The sequence below is a fragment of the Perca fluviatilis genome, chromosome 24, assembly GCF_010015445.1.
Source record: "Perca fluviatilis chromosome 24, GENO_Pfluv_1.0, whole genome shotgun sequence".
NCBI lineage: Eukaryota > Metazoa > Chordata > Actinopteri > Perciformes > Percidae > Perca > Perca fluviatilis.
Genome location: NC_053135.1, coordinates 19,815,851 through 19,837,711, shown reverse-complemented (window position 1 = coordinate 19,837,711; position 21,861 = coordinate 19,815,851). Strand labels below are relative to the sequence as shown.

The window sequence follows — 21,861 nt, the reverse complement described above, 5'->3', positions numbered from 1 at the left end:
CTATGTAGGAGCAAGAACCTTCTGTCTATCTGAAAAAGTACAATTTTCTGTTTGTATTTTTTTTGCATTTGTGTCAATATAATAACTCTGACAAGATTAAAAAGTTGTGTTTTGTTCTGGCAGGATCATGAGTGCGGAGGAAAACAGCACTAGAAACAGAGTATACGCCCAATCCCTCAAATCAACACAATAACAAAAATATGACAGACTGGGGGAGAAGTAGTAGGAGATTGCTATGAAGCTAGCCCCGAGCGACACTCTGCTGTCTGACTGGAAGAGTGTGTCTGTAGATATAAATAGTGAAGCGGTAAGAAACACAGTTAGTTAGTTTCCACATCTCCCTCAGGAGTGGGACTGCCGCGGAGACTCTGCTAGAATTAGACCGGGAGATTCTTGTATTCAAACTTTATTTTTGCTGCTTAATTATCACAGTGATGATCCATATTATCCAACACTGTAGGCGGCGAAAACACAGAAAGAAGGTGACAAAAAACGTCAGACAAAAGGCGACAAAAATACAGAAAAAAACCCGACATTAATACAATTCAGACGTCACCAGTCAAAGACAATGCAGGACCGTCTGTGTGTGTGTGTGTGTGTGTGTGTGTGTGTGTGTGTCTGTCTGTCTGTCTGTGTGTGTGTGTGTGTGTGTGTGTGTGTCTGTGTATGTGTGTGTATCTTTCTGTGTGTGTGTGTGTGTCTGTGTGTCTTTGTTGTTTTGTGTGTGTGTGTGTGTGTGTGTGTGTGTGTGTGTGTGTGTGTGTGTACATTTGTGTGTGTGTCTCTATGTGTGTCTTTGTGTGTGTACGTGTGTGTATGTGTTTGTATGTGTGTGTGTGTCTATGTTTTTGTGTGTGTATTTGTGTGTGTGTGTCTATGTGTGTGTGTATATATGTGTGTGTGTGTGTGTGTGTGTGTGTATATATACTGTATATGTGTGTGGTGTGTGTGTGTGTGTGTGTGTGTGTGTGTGTGTGTGTGTGTGTGTGTGTGTCTGTGTGTCATCAGGGGCGGAGCTAGACTCTCAGTACAGTGGGGGCGGAGCTTCATCACGGGCCCCTCTGCTACCAAGTCATTTTAAAATTTAAACCGTTAAATAAAACAACGGTAAAATAGCTGATGAATGCATATGTTCTAATGTGTCACTTGTTGAGTAAGTAAGCCTAGAAGTCAAATAAAACACAAAGAAAAGACAGTTTTTAACAACTTTGTAATGAAGAACAAAGAAAACGGTTTGCCAGTCAAGTTCAAATGTTTCAGCACCACGGACAGCGACAGCTGATGGACAGCCATGGTGCTGAACAGGCCAAGTGCACTGACTGTCCAGCACTTTGTTAAGGAATTTCAACGATATAGCTTAATATTAACAACAAAAAAGCCATTAAGACATTTAGGTTATTAAATATGAAATGATATGACACTCTGGCATTATGAAATGTATTGTTTTGTCTATTCTATCTATCCGTTTGTACCTTTTTACACCCTTGCATCGCCCAGCAGATCGTCGTGGCATGGGAACTTCTTTTCTGAATTATTACGATGCTCCCAGAGAGGTTGATACTCCAGCTGATGAATCCAGTCTTCTTAGAGGATGACAAACAGCCGAGGACGCTCATCCTTTAAAGTCGACACACCGTCACATCACACAGATGATACAGTCATTTGTAATTCTCCTCCGGTTTATCCTTTATTACTAACCATGACACTTCCACAGGAGGGACGGGGCCCTAAAGCAATCAACACACACACACACACACAAACACACACACACACACACACACACACACACACACACACGCACTATTTACATTGTGATGATAAGCTCGTTAACTCTCTGTGGCTGATCGGTATCGCCCTCGGCTGCCATTCCCCAGCCAACCATTTGTCCTGGGTGAGATATCGGCAATCACCATTTTAAATGAGGAAAGGTGATATGGAAATGCTAATTCAGCAGCTAGGATCAATACTGTTCACCCACGGGAACAGAGTCAAGCAGAGTAGCTGGTACAAACCGCTGTCCTTGGGCCTCTTATTGAAAGACAGAAACAGAACAGAACTTACCGTTAAGTCTGGCTGAACCGAGCTTTTACTGACAGGCTGGTTCATCCCAGAGACATTAAACATTGCTTTAGTAAAGATCCGTTTGCAGTATGTGGAAGTAAATTAAAATGCAAGTAGCCAGGGCAATAATACATTTCTTAATGGACCTTTTTGCCAGCAGACATTTAGACTTGTCTTGGGTGAAAAACACAGCTGTATAAAAACATAAACGATAACAATAAGTGGTACATGCCAACCAATGGGAGATGAATATGGGCGAGTAGAACAGTATATAAACTGTCTAGAATAGAGCTACACACTTTCTGTGAAGTAGAACCTGTCCACAGCTGTGAAACCTGTACTCGACTTTGCCTTATTGCTTTAGAATAAATATATATTGAATGAGAGAAGTTGAAGAGACGTTATCCTTATCTCAACGAACAAGAACACGTCAGTAGCCAGCGCAATAATACATTTTTTAATGGACCTTTCTGGTAGCAGACAGCAGACCGTCTTGGGTGAAAAACACAGCTGTAAATAACAAACGAAAACTAGTCTGGTAATCCGGTCTGCAGCGTTCTGAAAGCTACAAGTTCACACCAATGAGACAGTGTATAATCTGCATAGAAACCCATCTCTACACTTCCGATATAACTCCGACTTTTCAGGCTTTTTTGTAGCTGGATATCATTTGTAGCGTCTTAAAATATGAATAAAGATAGAGATAGCGAGATGCTTGCTGGCAGGTTCCATTAAAACTTTATCCAAGAGACTTTTTACCATTTCTCTTCTCGTGGAACTTTTTGGCAGCAGACAATTAGACTTGTCAAGGTCTGGCTACACTACAGATGCATTCTGGGATAGGAGAAAAAAACTGTGTGGGTTGTTTGCATTTCCTTAAACCAATCACAATCATCTTGGACGGCGCTAAGCTCCGGACGCAGCGACAGTGACTCTGCTAAATAGTCTCAGAAAGGAACTTGAAGAGATGAAAAATGTAAAAGAAAACTTTTACAATCTCTACAATCATTCCTCGAAAGAAACAAGCAGGCCTGCCTTGTTGCACCATCCAAATTGTCTTCAAGACTTGACATTTTGTTGTTGTTGTTTTTTAACAAAATGAATGTAGTTTGAGAAAGGCAACACAGAGACAGCGGAAGGCGAGGGACAAAGCCGGATGTCCAGGAAATGAACTTCCGCTGGCTTGCTGGCATGTAAATGCAATGCAGCCTTATTTGGAGTTCCCATGCAATGTCCATTTGTAGTTTCAGAATGTGATCAATGTTTTCCTTTTAGTTGCATTACCACAACAAGATTGGTTAAGATACCATCCTGCACCAGATTACTCAGAGGAAAGCTGTAAGCACTCGAGAGTCAAGTGTGTATGAAGTGGCTTCCTTTCACTAATGATAATGGTAATTACAGCGCGCATTTAGAGGCATCTCCATTTTCAATTAGAAGGTTGATTACAGGAAGAGTGGGTTTAGCTGAAGCAGTTACAAGAGTTTCATCTCTTTAAGTAAGTTAATGTTCAGGACTCAAAATTGTATCAGATTTAAAAACATGTTAAAAAGACATTTTTGACTTCTTTGCTGAGTCTTCAGCGAGACACACGATCAGGCACACAGAGAGAGAGACAGACGGATGGACAGACAGAGTGGGACACACACACACAGACACACTCACAAACACAGAGACACACACACACACACACACACGCACACGCACACAGACATGGAGAGTAGAGTGCAGATCGGGCTGTATTTTTTCGTCCGAGCCCGGCTAACTCCCATCTCGTAAAATACGGACGCTTGGTCAGGTGCCTTTGTCGTTGTTATTGACGCTGAAAGTCTCCTTTAGTGTCTTATAACGCGGTTTAACTAAACACGCTTGGTCGGGACTATTGGCGTCCTTTTTGACGCAGTTATGTTAATGAAAAGCTCGTGGGTGGGCTTACGTTTCCGTGACACGCAGGAAGAACGGGGCGGTTGCGTTTAGGAAAAGAAGAAAGCAACTTTAAGAAACGTGACACGTGGGACACGAACCAGGTCTCCTGGGTGAAGGTCCTGTGTTTGACCCATTCACCACCCCAACCAACCTCCCTAGGTGGAATTACGGCCTTTCATACTACTCGCTACCATAGTCGCTCTTAGTGTTACGTCATCTTCAAAACCCGTGTAGCTGCTGCTCTCCCCAGTACGCTCTACAAACACGCTGAAGGGCGCTTTTTTCGTCGCTTCAGACGCTGACAGACACTGTCCAGAAGTCCGTATTTTATGAGTTTGGAGTGAGAACAGGTTGGCCTGGCCCGCATCCGACAGAGCAGTAACCGCACCCGACCCGAGCCCGACAAGCATTAAGATATTTGTGCCAGAGCCCGACCCGAGCCCGACCCAGTTAAAATCTCATCTTTTTCTCATACTAATGACACATGTACGTTTGTTTGTGTGGAAAGCTTTTATTAAGCAACTGTAGGAAGACATTCGGAAATGTCAACAGATGAGGCATCAGCGCATGCACGTGTTTCGTTGTCACAACTACATAAACAAATTTCCGCACACAGGAAGACGGATGTTAGGGTAATATTTTAAATTTATTTGAATCACAAAAAACAAACTTTTGCATCAAGTGAAAGAGGCCCATTGGCTTACCTACATAATAAGCTGTTTTAAATTTAAAATGTTCAATGCCTTATCGCACCAATGTGACCGAGCCGAACCCGAACATCGCTGCCCGGGCTCGGATCGGGTATCCATCCTAGAGCAGAGAGGTGACCTGCAAAGAAACGAGCGATCGGGCACGAATCTACACTTCGCGGCGCTTCAGCGTGTAGTGTGTTTTCGCTGTAAGTCAGTGCATTTACATAAAGGTTCAAACTTTGATTATATTCTGGTTAAAGCATTTAAACATGTTCTAGTAGAAACACAAAATACAAGAATGAACCGGAAAGCTGTATATAATAGGTTTCCTTTAAAGTTTGCACACAACACAACAATATTACATATAATTATTTTACAATATTCTCAAATGAATATGTTTTTTATTGTCTTTTGAATAAAGATTTAAAAGATTCCACACAGAAAATAGTGAAACATGTCGGTTATAGTTTCCCGACCAAAAGCCCAAAATTTTAAGTTCATGACCAAATATGACAAAGTAAAACATCAAATCTTCATATTTAAGAAGCTGGAAGAAGTGAATATTTAGCATTTCTGCCTGCGATTAATAAGTTGATTGTTGCAAATCTGTTCTGGCCTGTTACATGACAAAGAGTTAAACATGTCGTAAAAAGCCATAAAAGCTTTAAAAAAGCAACAAAAGTTTTAAAAAAAACATCAAAAACATTGAAAAAAGCAACAGAAAGTGTCAAAAGTACCAAAAACTTTGAAAAATTACAATTATTATGGACTTTGAGGAAAGAAACTGACTTTTCTCTGATGAAAATAGATGCAGCAATACAACGTTACAGCTCATCTTTCTTCTTCCTCTTCTTTGCCTCTTTCTCTTCCTTGTGAAAGACTTCTCCATCGGCCTGCTTCCTCCAGCTCAGTTTGATATTGTTGTCCAGGCCCTGGTCCCTGAGCTTCTGTTTGAGCTGAGACACAAAACAACTCCTCAACATCATCACTCACAGAGAGAGACAGAGATCACATTCAGGATCCTTATTGGTCCCTTCTGAAGGGACCTCAGGCACAAACATTGATACACTTCTGCCAGCAGGGGGAGCTATAATAAATATAACTAGAACTGCAAGCAGTTATGACGGGGCCCAAGCCTCCGATGCCATTCGCCTCCGATGCCATTCGCCTCCGATGCCTGTTGCCCGCGATGCCCCGGGGAGCCGCGCCAGTCGCCCCCGATGACCCACGAAGCTGCGCCAATGCGGGACCCGAAGCATTACATGGGGGGGCAAACGTTGGTGAATATCGAGAGGTTTGATGCACGAGGTCTGCGGTACTCTGCCGTTGCAAATGTAGTGGTTAACAGTTCATCTCCATGCATATACAGACTACTTTTAACAATTCTCTACTATAAACAAACTTCTTAACCCCCCTGACCACAGGGGACAGCAGAGAGAAATGAGAGAGTGACTTCGAGGGTGGAGGTACCGGCAGGTGTGGTGTTTGAAAGAGCAGGGGAGGTGGTCAGGTTGTTGTAAATGGTGTCATAGGCGCCGATTGATGTTTTCCTCCGTGGGTGCTCACAGGCACACGTCGTTAAAAAAAAAAAGTAGTCAAAAGTTGTTTGCATTTCAAAACCTTAGGAAATGGACATCGGCCGACACGAACACACGCGCCTATTAACTCGATAATAAAGCCGTAAAGTAGGCTTTCAACTCAGGACAGCGCCACTTCTCACAAATACAGATAGGATTGGAGATGAGAAGTTTAACTGACACTTAACCGCGATCACCTTCGTGGGAAATTAAAAATCAATGCCACCAACATACCCAGTCACACTATGACAGACTCTCCACTTAGCACCAACTGCAATGTTTATTTGCACAGTATCAGGGCATATGAATGGTGTTGATTTTGGATTGAAAAAGTGGGAGAAAAGAGTTAAATTTGTCCACTGTGAAGGTTGTAGAAACTTTGTCTGGTGGGTTAAGAAGTTTGTTTATTGTAGAACACCAGGGGAGCACGCGAAAGCGAAAACCAAAACGTAACGGTAGGAGGTAAACATCAGTAAATATTGAGAAGTGTGAGCTGCAAGGTCTTTGATACATTCCCATTGCAAATATTCCATTAACATTGATTAACAGGGCAAAACACTTATCTGTTGATTATAGCGCCCCCTAATGGCCGATCTTCGGCCATCAAATGCATGCCGAATGAGCAACACAAGTTTTGTGTTGATTGCTTTTACTGTGGCAGAGATATTGCAATTGCAAATTTCTCATTGAAATGCATTGAGTTAGTGGGCGAAACAAATAAACGTTGCTTATAGCGCCCCCTAAAGGCCGATCTTTGCCAAATGTGGTACAGAGTATCGTCGTCAGATGTTGAACAAGGATCTCAAGTTATTTGCTGATAACATTAAATTTGGCTGAGATATGATATGTGTGTGGTAGCTAGCTAGGAAAATTTGTTTTGTCGTCAAATGCGCATACTTTAACGTAGCAAAATTCCTTCAATAACTTTTTGTCACGTCCATCTGGAGATGCTATCTACCAGGTTTCGTGCAGATCGGTCGCACGACCTAGGACAAGTTCGAAAAAGTTGGTTTTGCACATTGCGCGATATTGCGAAAAGACGTTTGCGCGGAAATGGGCGTGGCCTATATCAGGTAATTCACCTTGATTCAAGGAAGACGTGGATGTAAAAATTTCTAATGTGCGATGTGTAATGTGGGAGTTAAAGACAAAAAAACATTACAGCGCCACCTAGTGGTCCACATGTGTCATTTTTTGTAGGTGTGGTCCATGGCCCATTGTCCATCTACCCTGTAAATTTAAAGTTGTTCACATTAGTGTAAGTGGTATATCTAGACTTGGGTCACCTTGGGTCCCATAGGCCACGCCCACTTTGACCTCTCAGTACCCCACTCTAGGGTTCGCCTCAGGATTGGCCCCAGATGGTACCCATCAAATTTCGTATAAATCGGATGAGCTGTTCATGAGATATAAACTTTTTGTAGTTGTAGCGCCCACTAGTGACCAATTTTCGTAAAACGCATGGGGCACTTCCAGAGGGTCATGGCAAAGAATAATCTAAAGGTTGGGGTTGATAGCATTTATTTTGGCTGAGATATGGCAAAGTTGGTGTTTTCATAGTTAGCTACACAAATTAGTTTGTGCGTTATATGCACAATTTTTATTGTATAAAAATTCCTTTTATAATTTTTCGTCAGGTCAGTCTGGGGATGCTAGGTTCCAAGTTTCGTGCAGATCGGTCGCACGGTCTAGGAGGAGTTTGAAAAAGTATGTTTTTGATAAATCGCGATTTTTCACGCATAAAAGTCTAAGCGGAAATGGGCGTGGCCTATATCACGTTATTCAGTTGGAACCAGGGGACGCGTAGATGTATTGTTTTTGAATGTCGGGTGTACGGTGTGGGAGTTATAGGGCCAAACGCGTTTTTGTCTGCTATAGCGCCACCTAGTGGTGGAAATGGGTAGATTTTTGCGCCTGAGGTCCTTGCAGGGTTTTGGACCAGTCCTGAAAATTGCAACCCCCCACCATGTACGGTTTAGGCTGCAGTCGGAGTTTTAGGCGGAGAAGAATAATGGAAAATAATGATGATGAAAAAAAATAAAAATCCTTAGAAAAACAATAGGGTTCCACAGCCCTGCTGTGCGAACGGCGTAGCTATTGCTACCACCAGTTCTTGCAGACTCGGGCTTGGACCCCTAATAAAAACTACCATTCCATAGCCTGGTTGGCACCAGACTCTTCTCAGTTGTAACTGAGAAGAGTCTGGGCAAGCTTCATTCGCAGCTCATTTCCAAAGGGGCGTCACCAACGGACGCCGCTCAAATGCCTCTGGGTGCAATTGGATAGTCCTTCAACCAATCAGACCTGGGTGACGTAGCAGCAACAGCGGCATCAACGGGTTGCTGCGCTTCGGTGGCTGTCATGTTGAATGTAAACAAAAAGCTGCTTGCCTTCGCTGCACTATCGTCATTGTGTAAAGCCTGCCTCAACGGTTGTTATTGGTGCCTCGATTTTGAAAAATTAGATATGGGCTTGAATGAGCTCCTGGCCAGACTGACTTGCAGAACAAATCTCAAATTTGCCAGAAGTTCGGCAGGGTTTTCCCAGGCTAACCATTCCGTACATTGCATATTAAAAAACCTTACATCCATGCAGTCCCTAAATGTAGCTGAAACTTATGATATAGGCCACGCCCATTCTGTGTAAAAAATAATTCCACAAAACGGCATATATCAGTAGGGATGGCTGACGCGAAACTGACGTTCCGAAGCTTTGTTGAGGTCCCGAAGCGCAGATGTTTCGAAATACTGATCCGAAGCGTGATTCAAAAGACCCATGTCACATGACTACGGCTAAACGAAGCTTCGGAGTGTTTCACAAGTGTTTCAGAGTTTGATTGACAGGGAACAGACCACACAATCTCTGGGGTTTTTGTGAGAGGAGTTTGATTTTGAGATAGCGGATTTTTGGTGATATAGTGACATTTATAGTGCGATTTGTTTAGTTATATTTAGGCTTACATTTAAATTTACACATTGACTGATAGGCTAGAGACAGACAGCTATAGCCTACATACAGTGACACATTAATAGATAGATACATATATAGCTACATAGATAGATAGATAGATAGATAGATAGATAGATAGATAGATAGATAGATAGATAGATAGATAGATAGATAGATAGATAGATAGATAGATAGATAGATAAAAATGGAAGCTCCGTTTTCATTTTCATTCAGAGCCACAAATGTCAACATCAGGCCCATCATAATCAACATCACCACCAGTAGAAACACAGGACAGTTTATGGGAACGTTTTGATGATCGTATCCGTGAAACCAAGATGATACACAATGATGCCACAGTGGAAGAGAAAAAATACCTCAACTCTGCGTTTTTGCCCAGAACTCCTGATCCCCTAACTTACTGGAAAGAGAGAGCAGTAATCTTTCCTCATTTGTATGTCCTTGCTTAAAAATATCTTTGCATGCCAGCAACAAGTGTCCCTTGTGTGAGGATTTTTTCAAAGGCTGGAGACATATGTCTCAGATAATATTATCTGTAAAAAAAGAAGTAGGCTAGGCTAAGTCCTTCCACAGCAGAGAAATTAATATTTTTGAATGAAAATCTATAAAAAGGTGAGACATTGTGGCTTGATTTCTTTTATTAATTCATTTTTCATGACCAAAATAACATTATGCACAGTGAGGAGTCTACAAGCTTCACATATTTTTTTAATGGCTCGTTGTCAAGGTTGTTTCAGATCAACACCTGCCAGTGACCACTAGGTGTCCCGCTGAGACGGGTCGGATTGTTTCGAAGCCTCGACACAATCTGGAACATTTGCTTCAACTGTTTCATTGTTTCACGAAGCCTCGATCTGCCCACCACTATATATCAGAGGCCTACTTTTTCAATCTCGTCCTAGATCGTGCGTCCAATCTGCCTGAAACTTGGCATATAGCATCTCCAGATGGACCTGACAAAAAGTTAACCAAATGTACAAATTACGAACAAACACTTTCGTAGCGATTGACCAAAACATGAACTGTTGCATATCTTTTAGAAAGTAAATGATATCAACGCAAAATTTAAAGGTCCTATGACATGCTGCCTTTTTGATGCTTTTATATAGGCCTTAGTGGTCCCCTAATACTGTATCTGAAGTCTCTTTTATATAGACCTTAGTGGTCCCCTAATACTGTATCTGAAGTCTCTTTTATATAGACCTTGGTGGTCCCCTAATACTGTATCTGAAGTATCTTTTATATAGACCTTAGTGGTCCCCTAATACTGGATCTGAAGTCTCTTTTATATAGACCTTAGTGGTCCCCTAATACTGTATCTGAAGTCTCTTTTATATAGACCTTAGTAGTCCCCTAATACTGGATCTGAAGTCTCTTTTATATAGACCTTAGTGGTCCCCTAATACTGTATCTGAAGTCTCTTTTATATAGGCCTTAGTGGTCCCCTAATACTGTATCTGAAGTCTCTTTTATATAGACCTTAGTGGTCCCCTAATACTGTATCTGAAGTCTCTTTTATATAGACCTTGGTGGTCCCCTAATACTGTATCTGAAGTATTTTATATAGACCTTAGTGGTCCCCTTATACTGTATCTGAAGTATCTTTTATATAGACCTTAGTGGTCCCCTAATACTGGATCTGAAGTCTCTTTTATATAGACCTTAGTGGTCCCCTAATACTGTATCTGAAGTCTCTTTTATATAGACCTTAGTAGTCCCCTAATACTGGATCTGAAGTCTCTTTTATATAGACCTTAGTGGTCCCCTAATACTGTATCTGAAGTCTCTTTTATATAGGCCTTAGTGGTCCCCTAATACTGTATCTGAAGTCTCTTTTATATAGACCTTAGTGGTCCCCTAATACTGTATCTGAAGTCTCTTTTATATAGACCTTAGTGGTCCCCTAATACTGTATCTGAAGTCTCTTTCCCAAAATTCAGCCTTGGTACAGAATTACAGCCACTAGAGCCAGTCCCACAATGAGCTTTACTTAGGATGTGCCATTTCTGTGTCTGTAGTTTTAAATGCTATTGAGGAGGAGAGAGGGGGGGCAAGGTGGAGGGTGGGGGTGTGGCCTTGACAACTGCCATGCTTCGCTTGTTTTCAAGCCATGGTGTTTCTCTCTCTCTCATGGATGGGCCAAATTCTCTGGGCAGGCAAAGCAGAGAAAGGGGAGGTAACCTTTCCCCTTATGACCTCTTATGGAGCACGATTCCAGATCGGCCCATCTGAGCTTTCATTTTCTCAAATGGATACCCAGGGCTCGGTTTACACCTATCACCATTTCTAGCCACTGGGGGACCATAGGCAGGCTGGGGGAACTCACATTAATGTTAAAAAACCTCCTAAAATGAAATTTATATGCCATGGGACCTTTAAGATTTCTGTTACCTGGACCAAATTTAGCGATGATTGGCCATTCGCTACTAAAAATATAAAGAGTTTATTTCTCATAAAGGGCTTTCTTTTTTGCGATTCTTTTGGAGGAAATTTGGAGGATATGATCTAGGTAGGACCACCCTTGAGGCCACTCCTACAAACGTGTACTGATTGCTCAAAATGGGCGTAGCCTATTGGATTCACCACTTACACTAACAACTTCAAATTAGATGTACAATGAGTCCCACACTCTGGCGTCACACTTTGGGTTAAAAGTAATTTGGATGTTCTGTTTTTGCATAAAAGTATGACATGATTTACCTGCTTCAACATGGCCTTCTTCACAGCAGGGTCATTTAGATCCAGGTTGTTCTTGTTCTCAAACTTCACTTTCACCACTTTCTTTGAAACAGGCACTACTTCTGAAAAAAGATCCACATCAGAAGTGCTGAAACTTTACGTTTTGAATTGTTTTAGTTAGTAAACCTGAATCTGAAATGCTATTTGAATCACCTGGACCGTAGCAAATGAACGCTCTCCTGTAGTGACAGGGCCAGTCTTCCCATTTCCCAGAGACTTCGAAGTCTGCAGCCACACAAGCCTCGGCCCCTAGGTTGTTGTTGGGTTCCTTAGTTTTCTGACTCCAGTACCTGAATGAGGAGTTACTTCCATCCGACCACTTCCAGGACTCTCTGAAAAGACCGATCCAGACACTGTGTCCTGCAGCTACATCACGTACCTTCTGGTTTTCCGTCATGTTTCTAATGCTGGCCAGGTCTGTGTGGTGTTGTCTGCAGTAGCTCTGGGCCTGGGTCCACTTCATGGAGATGTTATTGAAGATAAAAGTCAAATTTGGCCCTGGAAATGGAGCACAGGCAGAGATAGACACTAATATTTCAAGCACTGGCCCCATGGGCCACCAAGGCCCTAAATTTGGAGGCCAAAGTACATTTCTGGTGGACCAAATGTAAAAGTATAAAAACAAAACAAAACTCCTCATCGGCTATCACTACGCAGCATTTTTCTCACCAATGTACGGTCCCTTTAGCAAACAAAATGGATGAACTTCGGCTGCGGATCACCGTTTGTAAATGGATTATGGACTGCAACATCATGGTTTTATCAGAAACATGGTAACAACAGCACCGTTATCGTTAGTGTCATTGAGCTGAAAGGGACGCTTCGTTCTCCTTTCTCATTCTCAAGAGAGACCTGCATGGTGGCCACCTACTGGAAAATATTTTTTGGCCCCAGAGTAACTTTTTGTGGCCACAGGCCATCAGGCCATGCTAAATGTCGAACCCTGCCACAACAAACAGCCTCCCAGATGTGTCATGAAATTATTCATGCCTTTATAACATATAAAATAAAACAACTGAGATAAAAGGAACCACATAAATCAACTAATGAATTTATAAAAAATGTAATTAACTAGAACTGCAAGCAGTTATGACGGGATCCAAGCCTCCCCGGCGGCTGTGAAAGTCGAACCCAAAGTGCGACGCCGGCGAGGCAAATGTTAGGAAATATTGCAATGTGTGATCTGCAAGATCTGTAGTGAATTGAAAATGCAAACTACCCATTTACGTTCATTTTATACATGTGTTTTAAAAGCATTTTTTTGTGTGGTATAGGCCACGCCTCAGCAGTGGCTCTATATTGTACCCTCCAAATTTCATAAAAATCGGATGAGCCCTTCGTGAGATATAGACGTTTCATATTTGTAGCGCTCTCTAATGGCCAATCCTCGCCAACACTAATCTTAAGCTTAGTGTTAATATATAATTTGGCTGAGATATGCAAAAGCGTCTCTATCCACAGCGATGCTGATGACACACTGTTTTACTGCTCTAATTCCTATAATTTGCTCATCAGTCACATGTAAAGCACATTGATGGCTCTAACCTGTATGAAAGGTGCTGTACAAATAAAGTTTGTCTGAGTGATTGACTGATACTATATAAGCCCAAATAATAAAAAACAAAGAGCCAAAGAGAAGCAGAGAAGGTAAAGTTTACAAGTTAATATTGTCACCTCTGACATCTACGCAGACTGCCCTCCTGGAGGTTTCACAATCGTTGTCGTTCCATAGCCCGGTATCATACATCTCTGTGCAGTGTTCTTTACCGGATTTATTATTCGGTTCTCCTGTCTTCCAGTGTCTGAACTCCGTCTCCCCAGGTTTGTAGAAACTTTTTTCTGACAGTGACCACTCCCAGCTGTCCATGTCATCGTACAGCCCTATCCAGGCTAGCTGAAAGCAATATTTAATATAGCTTTTGTTTGAGGCCGTATTTTCACGTAACTTTTGCCATTTACAGTCTTGATACTATCAGTCTGATCCTCTACAACTCAACAGCGTCAAAATAAGCATCAACAGCTTTCTAAAATGCTTAAGAAAAGCTTTAAAAAAACCTAAGAAAAGCATCAAAAGCTTTAAAATATATCATAAAAAATATGTTAAAAGGTTAACAATTTTTCAAGTCAGTTTTAAAACAATATCCATATGAAAACAGGTTTTGCTCTCTGCTGTTCACACTGGGCATTTAGAGATCCCTTTGTGATGCACTTTAGGGAACATTTACCGTTTTTCTGAAGTTAGGCTTCTGTTACTCTTTAGTAAGTCGTTCTAATACAAAACCCCCTCCTTTTGTTACAATGCCTCCACTGCAGCTCAATGGGTTCCTACAGTATCCTACGAAAACATAATGCACAAAAATTCGTAAAATATGCCATGTGATTAGGCAACCTTTCAGCCGATCACATGACACTGAGGAATTAGCGGCCATTAACAGTTGAGTTTAGCTGACAAAAAGTGTGCGTCATGCAGCGATGACAGTTAACTTTAAGCACCAAAAAGAAGTTTAGGATAAAGACAGTGGTTTGGATTAAAACACTCCCGTGTAAAACACGACTAAAAGATGTGTTTCATTTATTAGATAGCTCTGTGTGATGATCCATGTTTCGCCAAAAAATAATTTGCTAATTCTAATGAAAGCATAAAAACGAAAAAATGTCGGGGAAAAAAAGTCAGAAAAAGTATCAAAAACCCAGAAAGAAGTGATGAAAAAAAAGTCGGAAAAAGCAACAAAAACGTAAAACAACAAAAAAAGTACAATAATGTCAAAAACATCGAAAAAAGGCAACAAAAGGCAACAAAATCTCGGAAAAAGCCACAAAAACATTGAAAAAAAGTGCCAAAAACAGTAGCTTTATGTACAAATTGTTCAGGAGACACACCCTGAACAGGGAAACACTTTCTGCTGAAGTTTACACTCAAACACTTTAGACTTCTACCCTACTACATGTCAAATGGGAATATTGTACTTACTGCACTACATTTATTTATTAATTACTATAAACCACCTGTCAATAACATCATTGTGTTGAAAACTTTGAAATGAAAAAGTGAGAAAAGTCAACTCACATAGCTGTATATGAAGTAGACCATTTTGCTTGAATCTGCCATGTTGTTCAGGGTCTTCACATTGTCCATGTTGTCTATAGTTGCCAGGTCTGTGTGTTTCTCTCTGCAGTAACTTTGGGCTTCAGTAAAGTTCTTCTGATCATACACAAAATAATACTGACGTCTGGCAGGTGATGAGACAGCACTCAGCCCTGTAGTGACAGACGTGCAGATTGATCAGATTTAATATCAACAACTTAAAGGGTAACAAACAAGCAAGACGAAACAAGCTGCAATGTAACATTAATGGGCAAATGTTCAGCGTCAGTTAGCGTCAAGGTTATAATCGTTAATGAAAACGAAATAAATAACGAAAACTAGGTGGGAAAAACGATAACTAAACAAAAACTGTAATGTCTGTTTGCAAAACTAAGTAAAATTAAAGCTGCAAGCAGCGATGGACGGGCCCTCGCGCCCTTGCGCGCGTCGGGGTTATCGGCGGACGCCACTGCGTTTGTGACTGTGCATTTGCGTGGCACTCAGATACCACAAATTGTCACCAATGAAAAGGGAACTCCCCGCTGAGTTCAATGATACCTCACACAAGACTCTACGTCATACAGTTCATTAGCTGTGAAAGGGGGCGGGCCAAATCATCACCAATGAATAAGGAACTGAAAGTCGGAAGAAAGCAGCAGAGTGCTATTTGATTATGACTGTGTCAGATAAAAGCAAGTGCCTTGCAGTGGAAGCTGGTAAAATATGTGGACAATGTATTAAAGGGAAATTTGAAAGTACATTTGAGAAGTGCACACAAGGAGGCTAAGCTAGCTTAGCTTAACAAGGTAAAGGAGAACGCAAAACCCCCTTTCCCCAAAACAGAAGCTAACCCCGGAACAGGGCATGGACGTATGGATACAGGGCATGGATGGGTACAGGAGACAACAGCAGGACACAGAACACTACAGGCCTGCTTTCACCGGCGACCCGATAGCTGCTGGTTAGTAAATAGGCAGGAACACCACAAGCGGGAGGAAGCGTGGGTTAATATGTGGATTGATACTGGGATGTCTACATAACTGTGTAACGATTGACGAGTTCACCACTTTACTCGAACCAAAGTTCAAAACATCTGTTCATGTCTGTCTTCTTTAGTCTGTTGGCTATTTAGTTTTTTTTTCCTGGAACACGTCACTTACACATTTTGCACTTACTGCGGCGTCTTGTGTAGACTGTTTACATATTTATGACCATATGTAGGCTACATTTTATGTACTGGTGTAATTGTTAAATACATTGTGAATACATATTTTTAAAATTGTATGATGTATTTGTTGAGTTATTATTACACAATACTTTTTCTGACCTTTTTGAATCCCTCTGAAAAATAACCCATATTACAAAAACTAGACTAAAACAAACATTAAAACTAATAAAAACTAGACTAAAACTAAGCATTTAAAAAAGAAAAAACTAAATTCAACTAGCAAACCCGCTTTAAAAACTAATTAAAACTAAACCGAATTTGAAAACAAAATTTCAAAACGAAATAAAAATTAAAGCTGCGAGCAGCGATGGACGGGCCCTCGCGCCTCTGCGTGCGTTGGGGTTATCTGTGGACGCCGCTCCTTGCGCCGCTCCAAAATCGCACTAATTTCTAACTTTGAAATCAAAATGGCGGACTTCCTGTTGGGTTTAGGGTATGGCTCTAATGAAGTTTTTTGTACATCTTGACATGTTACATATGTGTACCAAGTTTCGTGAGTCTACGTTAAATGTACTGCAGGGGCTACATTTTTTTATCTTTCTAGGGGGCGCTAGCAAGCCATTTTTGTGCGGCTATTCCCGAAACCCTTAAAATACGTAAATTTTCACCAGACTTGATGCGACTGCCAAATTTGGTGAGTTTTTTAATATGTTAAGCCCCTCAAAAAGGCAATTCATTTGACGGGAAAAAGAATAGAAAGAATAGAATAGAAACAATAATTCCTTCAGTTTCAATAGGTCCTTCGCTACTGTCGGCGCTCAGGCCCTAACTAATGAAAAATGCTAAACTATAATAACGGTTAGCGTCCACTAAAAGTTCTGTTGTTGCCGCTGACGCTGATTATTATTCTAAGTGTCTGACAACATTATGGGATGGATCCCTACAGAGATAGGCCTTTTAGTTAAAGAGTAAGATCCTTTTAGTTTAACATGAAACAGCCCCGAAATCACCATCACCTATTTTCCTACCAGACTACATGTAAATAATCAGTAATTTTAGCATCGTAAAACACACTTTATTCAAAGTCGACAGACACTAAATAAAACTACCAAAAGCCGTCTTGGTTCATCTTTCCACTGTTCCAACAATCACCACTCTGGTTTGGTTGAAATAAACCCTTAATTCACCCATTTACATGTGGAAATATGCTGGCTCTATACACACTAAAACTCCTGATTATTTACATGGAGTCTGGTGGAGTTTGGTGATGGGGATTTCGGGGGTTTCATGTTAAACTAAAATGATCTTACTCTTTTACAAAAAGGTCTATCTCTGTAGGGATTCTTTCCATGATGTTGTCAGACACATCTGTATCTTACCCTTTTACTCACTAATACACAAAATACACATTTTACATTAAAGTAATACTTTATATCAATAAAGGGAAACGTATCATAGATAACAGCCATACACAAACATGGAATAAGTAACTTTTATAAATATCTGAAACACTTTCCTGACACGGCGATGATGACGCTCAGAAGAACTTTCTCCATCCTGGTCTCTTCTCTGTTCCTCTCCGTCTGTGTGTGACTGCAGATGTGCAGCTTACTTTCTACGTTACACATTAACCACCTTCATGCAAAGTTGTTCCCGGGAACAGTAATTTGCCTATCAAGCTTATAGGTCATAATGAGTGATACATAAATGATGTTTGTTTATTCTGTACTGAATAGGATACACTTCTACTTTTAATATTTGGTTTGATGGTTCAAACTACAGCTGCAAAGATGACGTTACATGTGTTGTGGAACAGAGCTAAGCTAGCTAGCTAGTGAGCACTGTGACGTATATTTGACGAGATGAGAGATGTAGTCAGAGATGGCAATAGTACTCACTTCTCGTACTTAAGTAGAAGTACAGATACTTGTGTTAAAAAATACTCTGGTAAAAGTAGAAGTACGGATTTAACTTATTTACTCAAGTAAAAGTAACAAAGTACAGGCTTGGAAATGTACTTAAAGTATAAAAGTAAAAGTAGCCTTGCGAATGACAACCATTTTTTATGCAAAGTTACCTCGGCCACAAAAGTTACTAGAGTGCAAGCTGAGAAACTTCAGTGGACATGGACAAAAGGCTCTTTATATATATATATATATATGCCATTGTCTACATTTTAAATTGATGTCTGCCAATAGGCCTAAAACATCACATATATGATTATTGTGACAGAGACTGGGACTCCAGGTTAACAAGATTCTGACAGAGTAGCAAGATAGCAATTCAATTGTGATTCTGTGAAATTCACAGATCCAGTTCCTTTTTTAATCTTCCCCTTAACATTTAAAGGAATCTACATGTAAGTGCCGCATACTTTTAGAGTACAACTAACGGACGGCAGCAGTGTATTAGAAATAAACTGACAGCTAGTAAATCTTTGAACATGGAGTGCTAATAATAATAAATGTAATATGTCAGGCTCACAATTTTTACAATTGAAGTGCTATACAAGTTGGAGAAATTACAAATTCAATGTGCATTCTATTACATTTTTTTATTGATATGCAATTCAATCAGGAGAGACTTCGTTTGCAGATATGCAAAGATATTTATTGGACAACTGTATGATATTGAATGTACAAAGTCTTTTGGAGATTGGACTCCATCGAATTAATAATCTTCTTAAAGGGGTAGGGAATAGGAACTTAACCCCCCGATGGATTCCAGACACTGGTGGCGGCGAAGAGACCAGAGACCGGACCGAAGAGGCAACGGGCGGTCAGCCGGGAGAAACACAACGACCGGAGGTGGCAGGGGAGGAGGAGGGACGAGCGCTTTGCCTGAAACGACAGCTGACAGCACAAGGAGAGAACAGATTTAAAGCAGAGTTGTAAGGCTGTGATTGGCCCTTGAATCTCGTGGCCAAGTCTGATTGGTTTAACTGACAGCGTCACTTCTTGAACAGCTGATTTGATTTAAGAATGAGTAGTGATTGGGTTAATGACGTCTTCCTGAAAGAATTTGCGCTGAGCCTCATTAGATATCCAGCAAAAGAAAAATGGCAAGTGATGTATGCCCTCAAATCTGTAGATGTGCATGGATTTGTCCTGAATCCCTTAAAGAACTTGGAAGCAACTAAGGAATACAGAACTTCTGTATAGTGTAACGTGTCATAAAGTAATTGTGTATAGAACAGATATACACACCATCTGTAATGCTTAACGTGTCATAACAAAATTGTGTGTAGGACAGTGAATGAGTGAGTGAAAAATACAAATTTAGATACAGTATATTTACACACAAATATGATACACTTTTCTTTATAAAATAGCTGTCACACTGGTGAAAAGTCTTGAACAAAAAGACTTTCCCATGGAGAGCAGGAGCTCAGCGATTAAGGCAAATCTCAGGGACAGGGAGAGAGAGACCGCAAGTGATCACATGTATACCTCAAAGTCTGTGTGTGCTTGATGCTGGGTGAAACCCTAAGACCCTTCAAAACCTGTGGAATAACTTCCAGGGCATAATTAACATAACAACCAGAACCTTTTTTTGGCATCAATGTACTTAGTAGTATCAGTGTGTGTGTGTTCGCATGATACAGAGAGAGAATCCAATACTACCAGAAACCTTTGTTTAGCTTCAAAAGAAGCTGATTTTCAAAGTTCTTGGAATCAACACGTGCCCTTTTTGGTGTAAAAATCAGCCCTGCAGTGCTGAACAGTCTCTCGCAGGCAGCGGAGGCAGGTAGTGCCGTGTTAAGCCTCAATGACAGGCAGCATACTGCCGGGAAAGACTTCAGTACATCCGTTGTATCACCTGGGCACCCCAGGTAGGTCTCCAGCTGTTTGGTATTTTCTTGGGAACTGGACTGCTTGATTGCTGAAAAGAAGTCCTCCTCCGAAGAATGGTAGGTATCACCTCCTTCATTCACCACAACTTGTTCCTTCAGGTGACTTTTGATGTAATCAAGGCCTATGGAACACAAAACCAAATAAGATGTCAACTATCTCTAAGATGGTTTATAACATAATTTAAAAATATATATATAAGGATTACATAAATATTGTCATTTTGTTTGCACTAGGTTAGGGATACTTCAAATGCTGGACTTTTCACTATTATAAGCGTAAAGCAAACAGTGCAAGACTTACCCAGTTTTAGGACACATTCATCACTTGTCCAGCAGGTCTTGAATTTGGGGACAAGAATGGCAGCGGCAATTAGCTCTGGATCTGTGAGCATCTGTCCAAAACGTTTTTCAAGCCCTGCTAGAAGTGCTTCAATCAAAGACCTACAGGACTTGGAAGAAATGCAGAGGCGCTGGAGCTTCACCTGGAGTAGTGTTATTGTAGGTACCAACCATCCCATCTGCACATTGGCCTCTCCCTGGAGAACATCAAGCGCTTTTGCAAATGGGCTCATGGTCTTGGTATACTCTGCCAGAAAACCAAGCTCAACAGGAGTGAACCTGACAACAAAAAACACGAAAAGTGATTAATGAATATAGCATTTCATTCATAGTGGGAATGAAAGTATTCATTAAGCCAATTTAAACCCATCCTTAACTGCAAGACATTAACTAAATTATATGAAGCTACCTCATATTGCAGTCAATAAATCTACAAAATAAAAAGGCAAGTACATACATAGGTATCTTTAGCGTGCTGCAGACAGCTGTAATTGCTCCTTCTCCTTGTTCCTTTAGGATTCTCACAATCCTCTCCATGGCAAAAAGAGGGAGTTCCACCGTGTCTCATTGGGCCTCAGGAGCTGAAGTTCGCAGTTATCCTCCATGATTTCAGCAGCTGTGGTAGAAGAGCTTTTGCTCCACAGACTTGAACACTTGGAGAATGCTGAACGAGACAACCGCTTGTACACTGGATTTCCATTTGCTTTCAAGGCATCAGCGGTGGAGAACAGGTTGAGGAGGTGGCATGTACAACGGTGGTGCTTTGGCAGCTGGTATTCCAAGCCATTATCGTCATCCAATATTGTCCCGGCTTCAACAAACTCAACACCTGTGATATCTCCCACCTCTTCTTCTTCATCACTCTCTCCTTCTCCCGTACTTGCCCTTGCACCCTGAAGTACAGTATCTGGATTGTTATTTTCATCCAGCTCACCATAGACTCTAAAGGCCTTTATAAAATTTGAACCATTGTCAGTTGTTGTGCAAACGATTTTTTCGCGGATGTTGTACTCCACGTGTATATCGTTGAGAGCACTAGCGAGGGCAGAAAAGGTATGTGACCCTTTTAACTGTTTGCACGCTAGGGCAGCACAGCACCTCTGCAGAGTTGCATCTATCCAATTCGCAGTGACACCTATAAACCCCCGTTTGTGTGCGGTCCAGCAATCTGTGGTGGTTGCAATAACCTCAACTTTCTTCAAGGCCAATTTCAGATTATTTTTCATTTCTTGTGTTGCTTTCTCCACTTTGTTTTTAAGTGTGCCACGAGACATCACTGCTAGATTGGGCTGGAGGAGAAGCAGAAGGTCTCTAAATCCCTGCTGCTCAACTACACTGAGTGGGTGTAGACCTTGAATGACGAAGTCAATGATTCCTTTATCCACACTGACCTGTGACACTCTCTTGGCTTCCCATAACTTTAGTTGTTTGGGTGATGGGTCTGCATTCGG

The 21,861-nt window shown here is 41.1% G+C and overlaps 2 protein-coding genes across 2 annotated transcripts; both read right to left on the bottom strand.

The window, feature by feature from the left end:
* Positions 1 to 5,503: 5,503 nt before the first annotated feature.
* Positions 5,504 to 17,846, bottom strand: LOC120554006 (macrophage mannose receptor 1-like). Its single transcript, XM_039792554.1, has 6 exons — positions 17,735 to 17,846; positions 15,033 to 15,223; positions 13,640 to 13,859; positions 12,119 to 12,463; positions 11,927 to 12,027; positions 5,504 to 5,635 (listed from the first exon to the last, which is right to left on the bottom strand). The coding sequence occupies exons 1-6, from the start codon at positions 17,844 to 17,846 to the stop codon at positions 5,504 to 5,506; spliced, it is 1,101 nt and encodes a 366-aa protein (XP_039648488.1).
* Positions 17,847 to 19,228: 1,382 nt separating this feature from the next.
* On the bottom strand, positions 19,229 to 20,947 carry LOC120554574. The gene is made up of 4 exons (XM_039793532.1): positions 20,868 to 20,947; positions 20,554 to 20,689; positions 20,373 to 20,409; positions 19,229 to 20,193 (listed from the first exon to the last, which is right to left on the bottom strand). Exons 1-4 carry the CDS (start codon positions 20,945 to 20,947, stop codon positions 19,838 to 19,840), a joined length of 609 nt encoding a protein of 202 aa, XP_039649466.1. The 3' UTR covers positions 19,229 to 19,837.
* Positions 20,948 to 21,861: the final 914 nt, after the last annotated feature.